The sequence below is a fragment of the Atractosteus spatula genome, chromosome 20, assembly GCF_055471065.1.
Source record: "Atractosteus spatula isolate fAtrSpa1 chromosome 20, fAtrSpa1.hap1, whole genome shotgun sequence".
Taxonomy (NCBI): Eukaryota; Metazoa; Chordata; class Actinopteri; order Semionotiformes; family Lepisosteidae; genus Atractosteus; species Atractosteus spatula.
This window is the reverse complement of record NC_142725.1, coordinates 10,128,318-10,146,458: the sequence shown is the minus strand read 5'-3', so window position 1 is coordinate 10,146,458 and position 18,141 is coordinate 10,128,318. Positions and strand designations below refer to the sequence as shown.

General features: G+C 38.7%; 1 protein-coding gene across 1 annotated transcript; it reads right to left on the bottom strand.

Moving 5' to 3' along the window:
* Positions 1-12,304: 12,304 nt before the first annotated feature.
* On the bottom strand, positions 12,305-14,596 carry klhdc7a (kelch domain containing 7A). The gene has a single exon (XM_088938421.1). The coding sequence runs from the start codon at positions 14,594-14,596 to the stop codon at positions 12,305-12,307; it is 2,292 nt and encodes a 763-aa protein (XP_088794547.1).
* Between the last annotated feature and the right edge of the window lie 3,545 nt (positions 14,597-18,141).

Below are 18,141 nucleotides of genomic sequence, written 5' to 3'. Positions count from 1 at the left end.
TGCAAGTTTTTGATGTGCGTGTGGCTCCATCTAGTTTGTTATACCCAGGACTTAGAAATTTCTGCCCAGGTGCAGTTCTTGCTCCATAAATAAGCTTGCCTGTTTTATAATGGAAGTGCTTAGCGAACAGAGGCAGGGAATCTGATTTGCATGTTATCTCATAAAAAACCCAATTTACTGGCTTCTCTGTAGCAAGATGCAAATACCTGTGATTTTGGAATGGAGACGAAGGAAATGTGGCTTTATTGTGTCTGTCCTTAGAGAATTCCATTGCTAAAGCAGAACTTGAGTAAAGTTACAAGAGCAACTCAGAAGATAAGTTTGGTTTAAATTGTAGCAAATGTGATGATATATTTCCATGCCAAGGTAGCCAAGGTCAATCCATTGCAAAAACACTTACCTTGTGAAATTTAGCCTGTTGTCCTTACTTTTATGTTTCTTGGAAGATGCTTTTGCAAGTCTGGTACTCAGGTCGTAGGGTTTTTAGATCTGGTTTGAGATCTTCATTTTGTTGATAGAATAATACCCAGTAAGACAAACTTGTGATGTCGCAAGCTGACTGCAAGTAGGATTCTCCCAAATGGTGGTGCCCAATTGTCACTACGACTCTAGGGGTAAAACTGGGGTTAGCGTGGTAGGCTCTTCTTGCCTTTAAAGCAACCAGCAACTGCTATAACTCCCCGCCTGCCTGTCAGCTTGTTTTATTAGAAAGAGATGCACCACTCCTCCAGTCCGTGCCAGCTCTCCTGTCGGGTTCTGTGGAGTTCCCACTGTTTCAAAAGATCAACTCATTTCAATTCAAACTTTTTCAACCCCTGGGGGAAATTTGTTTTGCAGCAGGGTTCAACACAACAATACAAACAAGCATCACCAGCAAAGAGTTCGGGACTAGCATTATTTCAGGAAATGAAATAATCCATACATCCATTTTCTAACCGCTTCAATGGACGCAAGGCGGGGTACACCCTGGACAGGATGTCAGTCTACCTCAGGGAAGTGAAAGAATCATGTTGCATTATTTAAGATAGAAATTATAGAGGTGACACAAGATTTCCTGTGTCTATTTCTGTGACATTTTTGGGCACAGAGGCTTCTCCTGCATGGGAGAATTGCCAATTCACAGTGAAGGGGGTGTGTCAAGCATGCCACAGGGCTTCTTTCAAACCCTAAGTTTGTCAAGTGTAAGGTTGATGCGATCTACCCTGGTGATTCTGATGGTTTGGTTGGAGGAGCATGTGTGCCCATTCTCAGGTTATCTCTGTAGCATGGGTGTTGTTGCTGTGAGCCAATGTGCTACAACACAATTGAAGATAATGGAAGATGGTTGTATAAGAACATGCTATCTTTCTTTTTCCTTAATTAGAAGTGATTTAAACAAATTTACAGATTTAAGCCCTGCATTGCACTCTGTCCTATCTCTTGGCTAGGTAATGTGGAAATTATATAAATAAGCTTATATAAACACATAACTATATATAGATATCCAGTCCTCATTATGTGGATTACAAACACTAGTTGCTAAAGCATCACACCAAACAGAAGTAAACATGTTAACCCTCCCCTTAACTAAACTAGTGCTTTCAATTCTTAGTTACTTTGCTCAACTCTTTTTTACTCAAGGAACACTGGAACACTAAAAGGACTCAACATAAAAATTGAGTTATGTACAAATTGCTGTCAATATAATTACCAACTTGTGAATACATTAAATGTAGCAAGGTGTTTGAGTTCAATAATATTATGCCTTTAGTTGATATCTTTATCCAAAGAAACTTGCAGTTAACAATAAAGTATTTTAAATGAATTGATCATTATATAATAAAAAATAGAATATTAAGTAGAGTGGACTCACAAATTGCAGAAATTATATAATGTGATAAATTACATAGTGAAGCATTGCAGTAAGTCATACAGCTTAAGATACATTACAGGCAACCACAGTAAATTAGTTACAGGATTACAATAGCATAAATTTAAACAATAAACATGCAGCACAGACATAGCTCAGCTGAAGGTGCTTGTGATCTGATCTTTTAATTAATTCATGTAGGAGCACAGTTTTCAACTTGTTCCAACAAAATCTCTGCTGATGTTGTGTACTGCAACCTGTGAAGCACAGAAGTTAATTAAATAAAATAAATGACAAATTGCAATAAAACTTGTAACACTGACAGATAATGTACAGATAGGCACTACATGGATTCTGAGAGTGATTTATTTCAGTTTCAAAGCCTAATTTTTCCTGTTGGGTTTTGTATTTTCACCTACTAATTGGATTTAAAGTGGCGTCATAGGAGATGGGGGTTAGCTAAATGAGCAGCAGTACTGCACATTTTCAATCACATTTCAAACACTCTCACTGATTAATGTGCTGACATTCCTCTATAACCTAAGGCAATGTGGAAAGGGTGGAGCCCCACAAGCGAATATAACAAAATCTTTCTTAGACATGACTATTTTTCTATTTGTACATGAGCTCTGCTCACAGTCGGCAGACACTGCTTAACTAAAATGATATTTAACATGCACAAGGTTTTATTTATCTGTCACATACATAAAGGTATAGAGCTCCTAATGGTTAATCAAACAGATATCAAGCCAGCTTTGTGACATTTATAATTCATGTCATCAGTGATTTGAGGATCCAACTGCTTTATGTTTCTTCATATGATTTAGGATTTTTCTGACAGCCGCAGGCTATTCACAGAAACTTGCTCCTCAGTACACAGTTTTTTATGATGTTGTTATGTGAATAAAATACATATTTTGATAATAAGCTCACTTCATTTGCCATCCAATAAACTTTGCAGTAAAAGTACTGCAAAGAGTAACCATGAGAATCAGTCTACAACACCTGCATTCGGTTTGATTTGCAACATCTGCCAATTTTTGACACAGTTTGTAGTGCTTGAATGTTAATGATGCCTACTTTTCTGATGTTGCCCAACCGCTTGATAAGTCAAATGTTTCTCTTCACAATGGCAGCTTAAACGTTGGGCATTATTTTGCTTCAGAAAAAGCTAAATATTTAAAACATTAAAACAGCACAAATCTAGCACTGATAACCCATTGCTTATGGTAGCACAACTTGGATTATCCATCCATTTCCTAAACACTTTATCCAATACAGGGACACAGGGGAGCTGCAGCCTATCCTAGCAAGCAACAGAAACGAGGCAGGATACATCCTGGATGGGACGCCAGACCATCGCAGGGCAGGCACAGAAACACAGACACGTATACCTTCACACAAGGGCCAGTTTTCCCAGAAGCAAATTACCCTACTATTATGCTTCTTGGCTGTGGGAGGAAAAAAGAGTATAAAGCAGTGACCCACAAACATGGAGACAATATACAAACTCCATGCTGATAGCACCCCAGGAACTGGGCCCAGGGTCTCAACACTGCAAGGCAGCAATACTGACCAATACACCATGGTGCCACCCATCTTGGATTTAGGATGTATTAAATTATCCTGATTTAAGAGAATGAACTATTGGTATTGAATCCCCTCACTTTCTCCTTGTTATAATTCTGTGGTTTGTGACATTGGCCTTCCAACAGTTGGTGCTACTCAGAAACAGTAAAGCCTACCGGTATCTCAACCCTAGGGAAATCAAACCAGCACTCTTGCATAATGGTTTTTGCTCTCATTAAGACATGAGTGAGGTTCATTCTCCCATTCTCCCACAGCTCCAGACAGTGTGATCATTACGTTTCAGTTGTATGTCACTTTGAAATAGGCTTTCCGTATTGATAGTAATGGCAAAGGAAGGAGGGGCCCCATTTGCCTTCTTCCCACAGCTGAATGAATAGCAATTTATATGACTGTATGCAGAAAATGGTGTGACATTGTTCACAAACAACATATCCTCCATGTGTTGCTATTATGCCCCTAATTGCTATTTGTGCCGAGTATTTGCACCTACTGTAGTATATGTGCATAGTTCTGTACCTAAATGTTATTTTAAAAACATCACGCACATACCATTTAAAAAGACACAGTTCAAAAGCATAAAGTTCAATTGAAAAATTCCAGGCAATGGGTACATTTTCCCACTTGGAACTAATTTATAACCCATCACCATTAGAAAATTGCTTCAATTAGCTTTAGTTCATTCTCAAAACTATTAAGATCAATATTTAATAATTTTTTATAGTGTTAATTAAGATAATGTTACAAAAAGTAAGTTACAACCAGGTTTTGGAATATGAGGGGAAAACTATGATAAAGAGATATTTGTTGGCATTTATTTTGCTTCAGAAAAAGAATGTATTAAAGTACTTGTTTGAAAATTAAGCATCGAAAGTCACTTAAATTATATGCAAGTACTGAAAATGATCATTTTTGTAGAATTAACATTACAATAGATTAAGAGTACATTAGTGGTATAGTGGTGATTAATTGTATGAAGCTATTTGACATATATATATAATCTTGGGTTTTTCCACAGCTTTTTAATGTTACAAAACTCATTTAATATATCTTAAATTATACGTTGTGCTTATAATATCTTGCAATTGCCTCCAAAACAAATATCTCTAAACCATTCTCAGTTACAGTAATACATTTCTCTGAGGTGATGGTTAGACTTTATAACTACCCTGTATATGACATATTAATTTAATAGTACTGATTATAACAGGACTTTAATAAAATTCACTGGAGTTATCGGAGAAAGTATTCTCATGGTATAACAATTTAATGTGAAACCTGCCTTCTACCTTGGTGCATTCTTTTACAGCAGGTTTCGAGCTGATCTTATTCAATTTACTAAAACATAAGAAAGGCTACAAATGAACAAAGACTATTTGGTTCATCTAGCTAGTTTGGTGGCTAATAGGTAGTTGATGCAAGGAGCATATCAAGATGTTTCTTTAAAGAAGTCAGGGTGTCAGCTTGACTACATGTTTCCAGGAATTAGACCTGGGTGGCCCACTCTGTGCTTCCACTACTTTTTGTGTAAAGAAGTATCTTCTATTCACTTTTTTAAATGCACATTCTTATATTTTCCTCTTGTGTCCTTCAGTTTGTTTTCCCTGTTAAATCTGAAGAATTCCATTGGGCTGACATTGTCAATATTCAGTGTGGAATGCTTCAATGTTCCCCTATAGACTACTCTGTGAAAGGCTAAAAAACATTGAGGTTTTTCAGCCTGTAAGGACAAAACATTCCTTTTTGCTTAGGTATGTACCTGGCCACGTTTCTATGGCTTGATTCCAATATCGTGACCAAAACTGTACACACTATTCTAAATTAGGTTTTACTAATGCATTGTGCACTGTAATTTAATTAAAATATGAGGTGCTGAGATATGACTGAAGGCAAGTATTTTCCAAATTACACAGGCTGAACTATTGTTCATCTGCTCATAAGGTACACAAAAAACTGTCACAGATAATTCTGCAGCTCGATTACTTTTAGTACTCATTTATCTGAAGAAGACAAAATTGTGCATTTGCATATTTTCCTGGATTAATAAACACATGGCTTTTAACTGTACAGCTATGAGAGTTTTACTCTGAAAAGTATTAGGTTTAAAGTTCTGTTGTGATGCTCTACTAAATGTGAAATTTTTTTAAATACTATTATTCATTGGCTAATGATACAATTGCCAAAACCAGTTGTGTTTGTTATGGTATACAGTATAAGGGATTTGTTTTAAAGGATGGAGTTATAAAATTAAAAGCACTATGTTAATTGACTTTCCAAGTACTCAAGTACCTCAAAGACACTGACAAAAACAATGCAGATGTGAAGCAGACGACACAGGTGGAAACTAGATGACTGTGGCCTTAATATTGAGAACAGGAGTATTTTTTTTTACCCAAAGGATTGTTGGAGTATGGAACAGGTTACCCAGCCTTGTGGTTGAAACCGATACCCTGGCTTCTTTCAAGAAATGTCTGGATGAGATTATTGGATCAATAAGTACAAAACAGGACAGAAAGGCAGAATGGCCTCCTCTCATTTGTATCCTTTCTACTGTTTTTATTTATCATATTTTTTATGTTTTTTGTTTGGGAAATCAATTTCAATTCAAGGCCAACAAAGCAATCTTCTTACCAGTATTACACTAACCAATGCCAGTAATATATATTCTATTATTAATTTGGGTCTTCTAAAACTTTCTACAAACTGCACATTTTTGTTTATTATTCTGGGCAATCAATTTGCCATACAACTGTTTTTAAAAGCTGTTTACAACTAAGATGAAGTCATAATTAAAAACATAATGTATGTACAATTGGTAGCTGTGTGCTTTGATAGAAGTTCACTCCTATTTGTGTTAGTTATATTTTTGAAAATAAAAAAATACTTAATAATATACATCTGAGCTCCAACCCGTAAGAAAAAATTGTGCTCTACTTGGACTGAGCAGCAGCATAGTTTATTTTAAAACATCGATACCACCCTTTACACAAGCAAGCCAATGAAATAAAGATGAAAGCAAGGTCTTTTTAAAGTACAGCTTTATTTTTTTATGTAGAGAAGTAAAAAAAAATACAGTCATTGAAAATTAGTAATTTTACAGTAGTTACAAAGCAGATGGAATCTTGGTGTCATTGGGTTAAAGTTGTGGATATGCCCTGGTTAAGATATCAGTCTGTCTCACACAAACAATTATTAACCAGGCCAGCATCTCTTTGGAAGTTATGAGATTTTGTAGGTATCTTCTGGAGACATACTCTAGCATGAAGTGAATGAGAACCACATATGATACAATTGTGAGCTTTGTTTTCTCACAACTGAATCACAAGTGCCTAGATTATTAGATGCAGATTAGATGAGTAAAGGCAATATTTTGGAAGAATACTTGTGGAGAATTAAGTAAATGATAAGCATGCATGATGAAAAGTCAGTGAAGAGGTAGCAGTACACCTATCAAACTCTTGGTGGGCAGTGGAAGACACTGTGGTGATCCAGAAGGAAAGCCTGAGGTGAATTGTACTGATGTGGAAGCAAGACCAGTAGTTAAAATTCTTGCTGAAAAACTGAAGGGATGAGGATGGATTTCAAATGGACTCCACAAAGAAAAATACATTTCTACTTTCTTGGGTGGAAGCTCGGGGATGGAAAATAGTTTAGGGCCAACACAGCACCAGCTGCACTCCAATCAGAAGGGGAGAATGATACCCGAGGAAACCTGTCATCATAGCAACCTGGGTCGCAACTGAGGAGCAGGCACCATGGATTGTGATGTCAGTGAATGAGAAGGCCTGGACCCAGTGCAAACTGGAGCTCTACTCTAAAACCCTCAGTGCAAAGTGAGCATCAGCAAACAGGAGGGCTCCTATGAGATCGAAAAGTAAGCCTGGGGAAAGGGGAAAGACAAAACAGTGAAGACAGGGCATGGACAAAGTTGCGGTAGGTTGGATGCTTGACCCGACGTTGAGAGTAAAAAAGAGTTGGGAGCAAAGTGAGCCACATGAGGAAAATGGGGGGAAAGGAGACAAAGCAACTGTGGCTGATTAAAGTTCCAGGGATGATTAACACATTCAGGAGAACTGAAAGAAGATGGAGAGTCATTTGTTTTCTGTGGAGAAAACAAGAAGAACTGCTTGATCAAGAAGAGAAGAGAAAGCAACTCCTATCCTGGATAAGAGGAGGCAACCGTGATGAAGGTAAGCAACGCTGATTGTGAGAAACATCTGTCTCCAACAAGAGTGAAATGCAAAGTGCTAGAAAAAAATGTGACCAGAGTTGTGGGCAGAGTATTGACTGTTTATGTAGGAAATGGGAAGTATGGGATTAGAATTTCCATTGCATTCATCCCTTATTAATAAGGTTAAAGTAGTATTTGTGTTTTGAAGTGCATTATAGTCATGTTCTCACAACAAGGTCTAAAAGCTCAGGACCTAATCTGAAACTATTGGAACTGTTAATGAATTATTAATACCATATGTAGCCACTGTATAGACAATATCTGAAACATGGGACAATAAACATGCACACTGATAAACAACTATCCTGCCAGAGGAAAACTGTTTTTCTTAATGAATAATAGCATTAACACGATTACACTAATAGCAGAGGTCTGAACACTTAAACAACAGAACGAACACCTACTAAGACAAAAAAAGAGCTGTGTAACTGTTTATTGCATGTTGTTGGATAGTTAATACTGAAACTGAACCTAAAACTTAAATTTTATCATCATCATCATTATCCTGGATAAGACTTTGCATGTAGTGTTTTGCCAGCAGCCATGTCACCCTGCAACTCTCAATTGGAAACCCACTGAAGGTGTAAACCTGGTCAATACCTGGATGGGGGACCTCTTGGGAAAAACTAAGCTTGCTACTGGAAGAGGTGTCAGTGGGGCCAGCAGGGGGCGCTCACCCTTCGGTCTGTGTGGATCCTAATGCCCCAGTATAGTGACAGGCACACTACACTGTAAAAAACAAGGTGCCATCCTTTGGATGAGACGTAAAACCGAGGTCCTGACTCTATGTAGTCATTAAAAATCCCAGAGTGATTCTCAAAATAAGTAGGGCTGCTTGTCCTGGTCAAATTTTCCATTGGCCTTTACCAGTCATGGCCTCCTTATAATCCCCATTTATGAATTGGCTTCATCACTCTGTTCTCCTTCCCACTGATAGCTGATGTCTGGGGAGCGCACTGGTGCACTATGGCTGCCGTCGCATCATCCAGGTGGGTGCTGCACATTGCTGGTGGTGAAGTGGATCCCCATTACCTGTAAAGTGCTTTGAGTGGAGTGTACAGAAAAGTGCTATATAAGTGTAAGGATTTATAATTACTAGTACTATGGCTGCATGAAAAAAATAGAAAATAGTAAAATGTATAACACTTATAATCGTTTATTATGTATACCAGTATTTGTTAAAGAAGAGTGGAAAGACAAGCCTTTTTCCATTTAGATATATGTTGTATTTTAAAAGTGACCTTGCTTTTTTTCTGTACCAATGTAACACTGATAAACTAGCAAGCTACTGTATAAACCCTGTTACGTCCCAGTGTGTGTTCTGTGTGTGTTTTTTCTGTTATGTCCACACTGCTGACCCTTGATTGTTCTCCCTTCCCCATTGGCCAACCATCACACCACTGTTTCAATATGATGTCATCATCAATCAGCCCTCAGCCAATCAGAACTCATTTTATTCACTATATAACATGGAGGCTTTCAGGAAGAAAAGGCCTTTCGTTTGACTTCGGTCCCGTTTGGTTTTGGTTATCGCTTCGCTTCGCTTCTGGTTATTGCTTCGGCTTCGTTCGTTCGTTTGTTGGTTTGTTTTGCTTTGTGTGTGTGTATTTTCGTATAGCTTTGGCTTTGTTGTTTTGTTGTTTTTTTTGTTAGTTTCTTTGTACTTTCGTTTGTTTGTGTTCATCCTTGTTTTGCCATTACCTTGCCCCAGTGTTACATGTTCAACTTCTGTGTTCTTTTGTACCCTGCTCCTGTTGATTACTCTTGTTTTCCCTTATTTGTATTCCTGGTTCACTTGTGTTTTTGTGTGAACTTTTGTATATAAGGTTAGTTTAGGTTGTTGGGTACACTTTACACACTTAGTTGATTTTGTATTAGTACACTAGTTTAGTACGGGTGAGTGCCATTTGTCTTGTATGGTTTTGGGTAGTCAGTGCAGGTTAGCTAGGGTGTTGAAGACGCTGAAGACCGTGTGTTTTGGGTTTTCTTTTGTTGTCAGATTAGCTTTCCCTCACTGTCCTAGCCAGCTCCATTTTGTTTGTTGTTTTCTTTCCTTTGGCACCACTCTAGTTCCTTACCCTTATCACGCTTCCTAGTCCCTCACCAAAACCCACCTGCTTCCAAAAGAATTATCCTAAATGTTACACCTCTATATCCCTAGACACTTGGGGTCGTAACATTATGGATAATGAATTATCAGAATTAAATTACTTTAACGATCATTCAGTAGAAACTGAAAGCCTTCAAGGGGAAAATATCAAAATGAAGACAGTGTTACTTGAATGGTTTATGCACTGTACTAAAAAAGATCATTATCACTAAACAAAAATAATGTGATATTAATCAAAATAGCCCAAGCATTAGAAATCCCAAAGGTATAAATCCGGTTATACAGTCACATTTCAGTCTTTACTAGGAATCTATACAGATGTTCCATACATTTTACAGCCCCATGTTATTCCATGATTTGTTTTAATCCAGAAACTGTAGTGAAATATTACTGCTGGTAATTGTGGTCATCAACACTGAAGCAAGTAGTATTATCTGACAATGCGGGCTACGCTCAGCTGTTTAACAATGAATGAGTCGGAAGCACATAATGATTGAATTATTTAAACATATTTTCGTCGCTAGCCACTAAAATATTATATAAAAGCTATAAAAGCTTTTTTTCCAGAGGCAGCCTCTGTTCTTTAATGGCAATGTTTTATCTGTGCTCTTACCCGTATTATGGAGTGTATTGCTACTAAAAATACCATAGTTTTCTTAACACAAAAGTTTCGTAATAGAAACCAATTTTAAGACTTTTCCGCCGCTCCTCGATGCGGTCTTTTTACTCCCCATGAAACAAGTAGATTAGTTAAAATGCTAGCCTGTGCAGGGCTGGTTCTGACGACCTTGACAGCCTTAGGCAACTCTTGTTTGGGTGTGCAGGTCATCAGCAAAGCTGAGCAGCCTGTTTGTACTTTCGTGCACGATTAAGAGGCTCCATTACCTGGTTTCCGTGGAGACGAAAGCAGAGTTTAAGAGAATGGGATCAAGTGCAGGGTAAAAAAAGTAACTATAACCATTAATTTTGGACTGCATTTAAAACTTATTTTTTGAGCTTCAAATAAGCGGAAATCTATAATTGAGACAAAAATCCTTCAAACTCCTAGGTAGTGGGGAAATATTCAAGAAATAAGAAAGCGATGTTACGAGTTTGTAGGGCACCACCTTGCACAAGGTATCAGCAATACATACAGCCTCCGTCAGTTTCATGTTGCAAGATTAAAATTGTGTTCAGAATGTGCATCATCATTACTGCTACTATTGTTATCACCGCCACATCCTCCGGCATCATTGTGGAACCTATGTCATTATCAATTATGACTACTCAAATTACAATTGATTTAGATAATAGTTACAACATTAAATTATGCTACTTGTGAAATCAAGCACTCTGTATATGCTGGCTATTGAAAGGAGTTTCAGTAACTCAAGACCGGACATGGTCTTCATGTAAATAATTATACTTTACAATGATTTTTATATATATAACAACTATTCACGGAATCGTAATTGATAATAATTAAACATTTTAGTCGCATACAAATTACTTTACTGATGTTTGCAAATCATCTTGAGCATAATTTACACTTCATGGGGAAGTGTTTAAACAATGGTTTGAAGGTCACGTCATGTTCAATTTAATTAGTTGTTCGCAGAAATGTAATCAAAGTTCCCACTATGATTATATCACCACAATGGAATGTAATTTCAAAAATAATCGATGCGCATACTCTATACCAAAATTGTTCTAAGTCATGTATATTTTTATGTAAAATATACAGTACATATTTTCAAATTATTCTTTTTAAGTGTGCTTATCTAGTTTCACACTCAAAAGCGCGACTCTGCTTTGTACAGTCATATTCAGCAGTCCTATGATTGGTGAACTGATAGAAGTCTGCTTGTGTTGCCTTCCTTCTTCATTTGTGTTGGAAGAATCCAATGTGATAAACTTAATCTAATAACCAACTACAAATTAACTTCTTGCTAAATGGAGATGCACAAATTAACTCCGTGTAATAAGTACTTTGCAGTATGTATGGAGCATAGCACTTCCTTAAAGAAATAAATTTGTATATTGATTCCCATTACCCATTATTTTCCAAAAGTGCATTGATAGAAACTGTTGCATGCTTTTCTATCCTGAGTAACATGACTTACAGTGGATGCTTATATGCAATTCTTATGCTCTCAGTCAAAAGTTTATTAGCTTATATTATTAAAGAAATCCCATTGCACCCAAAGCTAAGTACTAGAATGAATTACTTGAAGGGGCATTTATATATTATTTACGTCTTTAAAAATGCACAGATTTAGCTGTATATGAATATGCCTGCCTTACATATGACCTCCCAAGATCAGATTTCTAAAAATATACTTTCAGTTGTGTTTTCAATGTAGTCAGTGAATGCATGAAGGCTGTATAGCACACGTTTATATAAATTTATATTTATATATTTATATGAATCAAACATTGACTTTTAGATTACCTGGAGAGAAATAAAATTAATATCAACTTATAATAAATAGAAGTTGTGTCTCACCCTTTCCGTTTCCTTCCCTGGTATTAATGAACCTCCATTTTCTCATACTGGGGTCTGCAGTGTTCCTTTCTCAGGAAGTACCAGGACGAAGGGAAACAACATTCCCTTGGCCATAGGGAGAACTTTCAAGTCATCTGCCACAAAGGCAGGAGACACCTCATCAGCGAGAAACCTCATGGTGAATTGCCGATTGACGCAGTAGATCACGTCGTCGATGGTTGCGCATTGGAAGGCCGCACAGCAGGGGAGACGCTTGGAACAGCACTCATACCACAGCCTGGCCATGACGTGGTAACGGTAGACACTGATACCCAAAGAGGAGTTGACATCAAACCGGTAGATGAAGTTCCTTATAGCCACCATCTCTGTGGCTCGTTCCTTGGTTCCTACGATCAGGCTCTCCTTCCACGTGTTAGTTTTTGGGTTGTAACGAAGGAGACTATATCTTAAGGTGCCGCCAGAGACAAAGAGCTGTCCATTGCACGCGGTCGCTTTATGGGCCACAGCAAAAGTGTCATTGGGCAAAGGGGCTACAAAGGTCCATCTATCCATACGGGGGTCATATCGCTCCACAGTGTAGAGGCACTCTCCCCCAATGGCGTAAAGGTAGCCTTGGAGGGCAACTAGCTTGCAGTGGGGTCTGGCTTCATTCATGGGACAGATTTCTTTCCAGATGCCTGTCACAGGATTGTAACAGAATACATTTTTGGATGGTTTAAGGTCTCGTTCCAATCCATTGCAGCCCACTGCAATGAAGAGATAATTATCCATGGTACACATGGCACAGCCTTTGGAGATGACCTCTTTGGGAATGCTGCTCAGGGGATGCCAGGTGTCTTTGTAGTCATCATAGTAGTACAACATGCTTGACGTCCTGGAAGTTTCTGCCTTGCTCAATTTAGGTCTCATCAGGTCTTGAGGGTCCATGTCAGCCACGATCAGGTACCGCCTGCCCTTCATTCGCAGCCTTTGAATTTGGTCTCTTTCATCTGCTTTCAGCCTCCCATATAGTTCTGGATCTCTTAAAACTTGAAAGTAATTGTCAGACATGACTTTAAAAGCTGCCTGTTGGAGGTCTTTACGCTTATATTTTCTGGCCAAGCTGAGGGCTTGTAGGCAGTTCCCCAAGTCCAGTTTACACTTAAGGCCTTCCAGTTCAAAAGTACCTATGCTGTCCTGGGGCATTTGTAAAAAATTGGCTCCAGCTACCACTTCTAAGCTTGGCTCAGGAAACATCAAGGAATCTGGACTGGAACACAGGTCTTCTGATGAATCTGTTCTTGAGTCAAACTCACTGTTCACTGGAGTGGATGCCCTTGCCTCCATGAAGGGGATCTGGAGGTCTGAGTTTTCAACAATCTGAGAAATGCTTTCTTTTCTGCTTAGGCCATGCCCCTGTCTCCCAGAAGACTGGGGCAGAAGTCCAACTGGAAAAGGAGAATGTGAGTCTTCATAACAGAGCTCAGAATCTTGTGGGAAAAGGGTAAAAGAGGAGTCTTGTAAAGCACTGTCTTCACAGCTCCTGCGTGCAGGGCTGAGGAAACTTGAGTGATAGGCACTATCCCCTGAGATAGACTGGGAGGCAGATTCAACATAATAGTCATAAATCTTTCCACGTACCTCCATCAGCTCGCCTCCAGGTCTCCCTAACAAGAGGTCACCATCTCCTACTGTGATCTCTGCCTTGGACTGGAAGCTGAAGTAGGAACCTGGGTGCTCCAGATTTTGCCTGAGCTCTCGACCAACACCAGAACCAGGCTCCAACTTCCTTAACAAGAGTGGAGAGCGACCTCCTGCTGGACTTATTCTACCTTGTTCTTTTGCAGCAGGGGGTGACAAGGTACCACTTGGGATGCAATCAGCAGGCTGTTCATGAAACTCCAGAGGACTGGAAGTAAATGTTTTCTGTGCACTGTCAGAGCTGTTCTCTTCCACTGTCCATTTGTTTGTGCCAGTACTCCGCAGTGCTGAAGAGTGTTTATCTATGAAACTTTCATCAGCTGGATCCTTAATTGGGCTTGTGTCTCTTGGCTTACTCTCAGTGTCAGGTTTATTTGCCACCAAAGATTTCTCTTCAGCATCCTCAGTTAGGTTTTTCTGGCGTGGACGAAGCTCTGAGTTGCAGCTGATGCAGGAGCCTGAAGAAACATCTCTGTGACTTTGTTGGACCATTTTTCCATTTCCCTGGGCTGATCCATCTTGGTAAACAGTGAATCCCCGAGAACTGTAGAACTTGTAAGCCCAAGATATGAGCAGCACAGCTGCCACTGACAGAGACAGCTTGCCCAGCAGTTGCATGTCGAACTGAACACCCAGGAGATCAGCTATTGGCATTTCCAAGATAATCTGGAGCTTCTTAGTTCTCTGTGTTAATAATCCTATTTGGCCGATGGGTGGGAAGAATTTTTGTAGACACTCACTGACTTGCTCTCTCTCAGTCCCTCCCTCAAGTTTTGATTATCTGAGTTCCTATGCTGCACGTCTATGACCTTCACCTGTCCTCACAGAGGATAAACTAAACCTGACACCTGAAGGATCACAGGTTTTGTTTAATGATTTGCATTCCTGAGCCTACAAGGCGGAGTCTAGATCACATTCTGCCTCCTACAGGCTCTGTGTTTAATATATCTTTCAGGAAGCGAGAAGCAGAAGTTTGTAAGTAGTGGGGGTGTTGCCATCTGCAGTTCAGTAAAAAAATCATTCAGTGCTCTTTAACAGCTAGTACACCTAAGCCGTGCCCTGAAATATCAGATTTCTTTTCGTTCACTCACAAAAAAACCCTGCAGAACAGATGATTATGCAGATTAAAAGTTTTGAATCAGTTTCATTTATTGTCCTTTTTTAAGTAATTCACTGTTGTGAGAAGGGATTTGAATTTTTAAAGTCTCATTTAATGACTTGTAATAACTCTCTTACCATGCCTTGGAGGCTGGATTCTAGCTATTCGGCACATTCTTATGGCTGTGCAAATATGTGATTGTAATACATTAGAGCTGTAGTTTGCTAAAAGGGAGTGGATTGCTGATATATAATATTTAAAAAGCTCTACTAACCCGGATATGGTAATCTGTAGATAACAATACAGTAAGCTGTTTGCATAAGCAGTCATGGAGCCTGTTTTCTAGTGGGGCACTGCATCTGGCATTTGCTTTATATCATTCTATTAGTAATATAAGTAGTAGCCTCTTATCTGCACTATTTGCATTTTACATAGATGTTCTTGCTAATTGTAGAACGGATATTTTTAGTTTAAAGGCAGCACACCTTTTAACACATTTTAGTATTGTTGAAATATAAATTGCTTCACAAGTTTCTTTATGTTCCATGAACATATTTTGGAAAGTTAATTGTATTCTTGGACAACCTTGGTATGGCACTGTGTTATTATGGAAATGCAGAGTAGAAAAACTGTACTATTTGTACAGTTACAGTGAACTATTTTTATAATGCATGTAATCATACAATAATCAATAGGAAGCATAGCTACTGTATCTTCTACATTTGCAATCTATACAAATTTGTAACTGGGTTTATTTGATGAAATTAAACCCATGTGTTTAATTTCAGTTGTTCAAGGTCAATTGGTTTGACTATGCTAATGGGTTATTGTATGTTTTAAATTAGCAGCAATTAACTTCCTCTTGCCCTCTATTTCTGTCCAATTAAGAGCTGGGTCAGTGAAAGTAACACAAAATGTCTGTAAAAAGTATTCAAATGTTTTCCTTTTAGAGGCATGGCCATGCTGGAGGTAGCACAGATTGATGACCCCTTAAATTCAGGACCTACTTTTGCTGTGTACTGACTACACCACCTAGCAATAACAGAGGATGCTAGGACCCTTCTTCCTTTTCCACAGGTTCTTTTATTTTGCAGAATCATGGGTAAATCCACAGACCAGACAGTTGGTATTGCCTTAGTGGCCATTTTATTCCTTACCAATTCCAACACCCTGCCTATCCATTTCATAGCTTATAACACAAAATTCTTTCCAAGGAGCACACATTCCAGACCAGCACGTACCCCAATGGCCCCAGTTACCACAACAAATGGGCCAAAGAATGCAGTCCAGCTGTTCTGTCCTCTGTGTAGTTTCTTTGGTGGTTCTTAGGCATCTTCTTAAGTCCCAGGTTTGCTGAACAACGTGTCCCTGGTGTTGTCCCTCTACCCTGTTTGTCTCCGAGTCCAATTTTGGTGAGAGGGGGAGAAAGTTGATGTTGGGGTTTCTCTCCTTTGTGCTCAGTCTGTGGTGTTTGAGTTGAGTCTTCTCCTGGGTCCAGGATCTTGCAATCCTTCCTCTCTAAAGTCCTGAGCTCTCTGCCTGGAACCTGTTTGAAGCCTCTTTAACCAGGTTTCTTATGTCCTCTTTGTCTGGCCAGTCCCACTGGGTTTGCCTTTGTCTCAGTCAGGGGCAGGTGTGTCCAGCTGATTACAGGAGGAAGCTTTGTGAAACAATGTGTTTTTTTATTTAGTTCCTGCTCCCCTCTGCCCATGGACTGGTCCAAATTGATTCAGCGCCACCAGACACTACCACATTAAACTGTGGAAAATGAACATTCTGTTCCTCCATCCTTCTTAGCTGCCTCCTGCCTCACTGTCTGTGGTTGAGAACTTTGATTATGGGGAGAAAATACAAAGGAAAAAGAAAGGAAAAGGACAAACACACCAATACTGACACTGTTGGCATGCTGTGACATAGGCTTCAGATTTCTTTGGGTGTGTTTGTAATAGAGTCTATGGTGCTTTGAACCACATGTATTTTGATATTAGTGTTTAGAACTTATGCTGGTATTTTAGATGGTGAAGGATCAATATAAAGCATTAGTAATCTGTGGTTTCATAAAGATGGCATTGGTAGTGGTGTGTTTCAGTATATGCTATGGAGCGTTTCTTCCTTCAACTGTACTAGCATTACAAATCCATGGCCTTTTTATATTTTTTGGAACTGTATTAGTGATGCACCCATAGGCTGACTTTTAAGGTACATTATACAATTACAGTATATCTGTTTTTTAGGGTCTGTGAAAGGTAATGTTCAGTAGCTTTATGGGATATACTGTATGATTATAGGTTTGTGGAACCTTATTGTTTTGTACTAGTTTATTGGTATTTTATATACTTATAATATAATACTTAAAGGATACTTTAAAGTTTGTGTTTGTGTATTGCTTTGGGATGGAGTACATTAAAGGGTTCCACGATTCTATTACAATCCTAAAAATACAGTGTCTGCCTCTGTTATTTGTTTGTAAAATACCCTTTATTTTTTAGAGAGGAATGTGCAGTCTTGTTAAGAGCATCACTTTATATGTTCCCTGTTTTATAACGTTTTGCCATCTTATTTCCTCCTCTTTCCATGAAGTGACTCAAAAAGTCTTCAAACATTTTCAGATTCTATCCTTTCTTTTAATCTCTGACCCGATCTTCATGTTTCAGACTGTATCTGGATGGAGAGGCCGATACCAAGCCGAGAAAAGCCAAGGAAGGAAGAGGGTATGGTTTCCTATTTCAATTTCTTTGTGGTGATGTCGCTGAGCTGTCCCACTTCTGTGCATCCCTTTTTATCAAATTTCTTGAATTTTCATACAGCCATATAGATTTGAATCCCTTAGGGAATATCACAACTTCTCTTATATAAACATGGAGACAGAGGATGTTTCCATGCTAGGCAACTCTACAAGTGAACAATTACAGCTCTTTAGTTTGAGTTTGCCAGCCCAATAATGTGGTTTGTCATTAACCAGCTGGGACCAGAATTCCTTAAATGACAGCACACAATATTCTGAATGCTGTCAACGCTGTGTGGGCTTGAATTGGCTGAAGTATCCACAGCTCACCACACAAGACTGAACCCTTGACGTATTGACCACCTACAGCGTTTC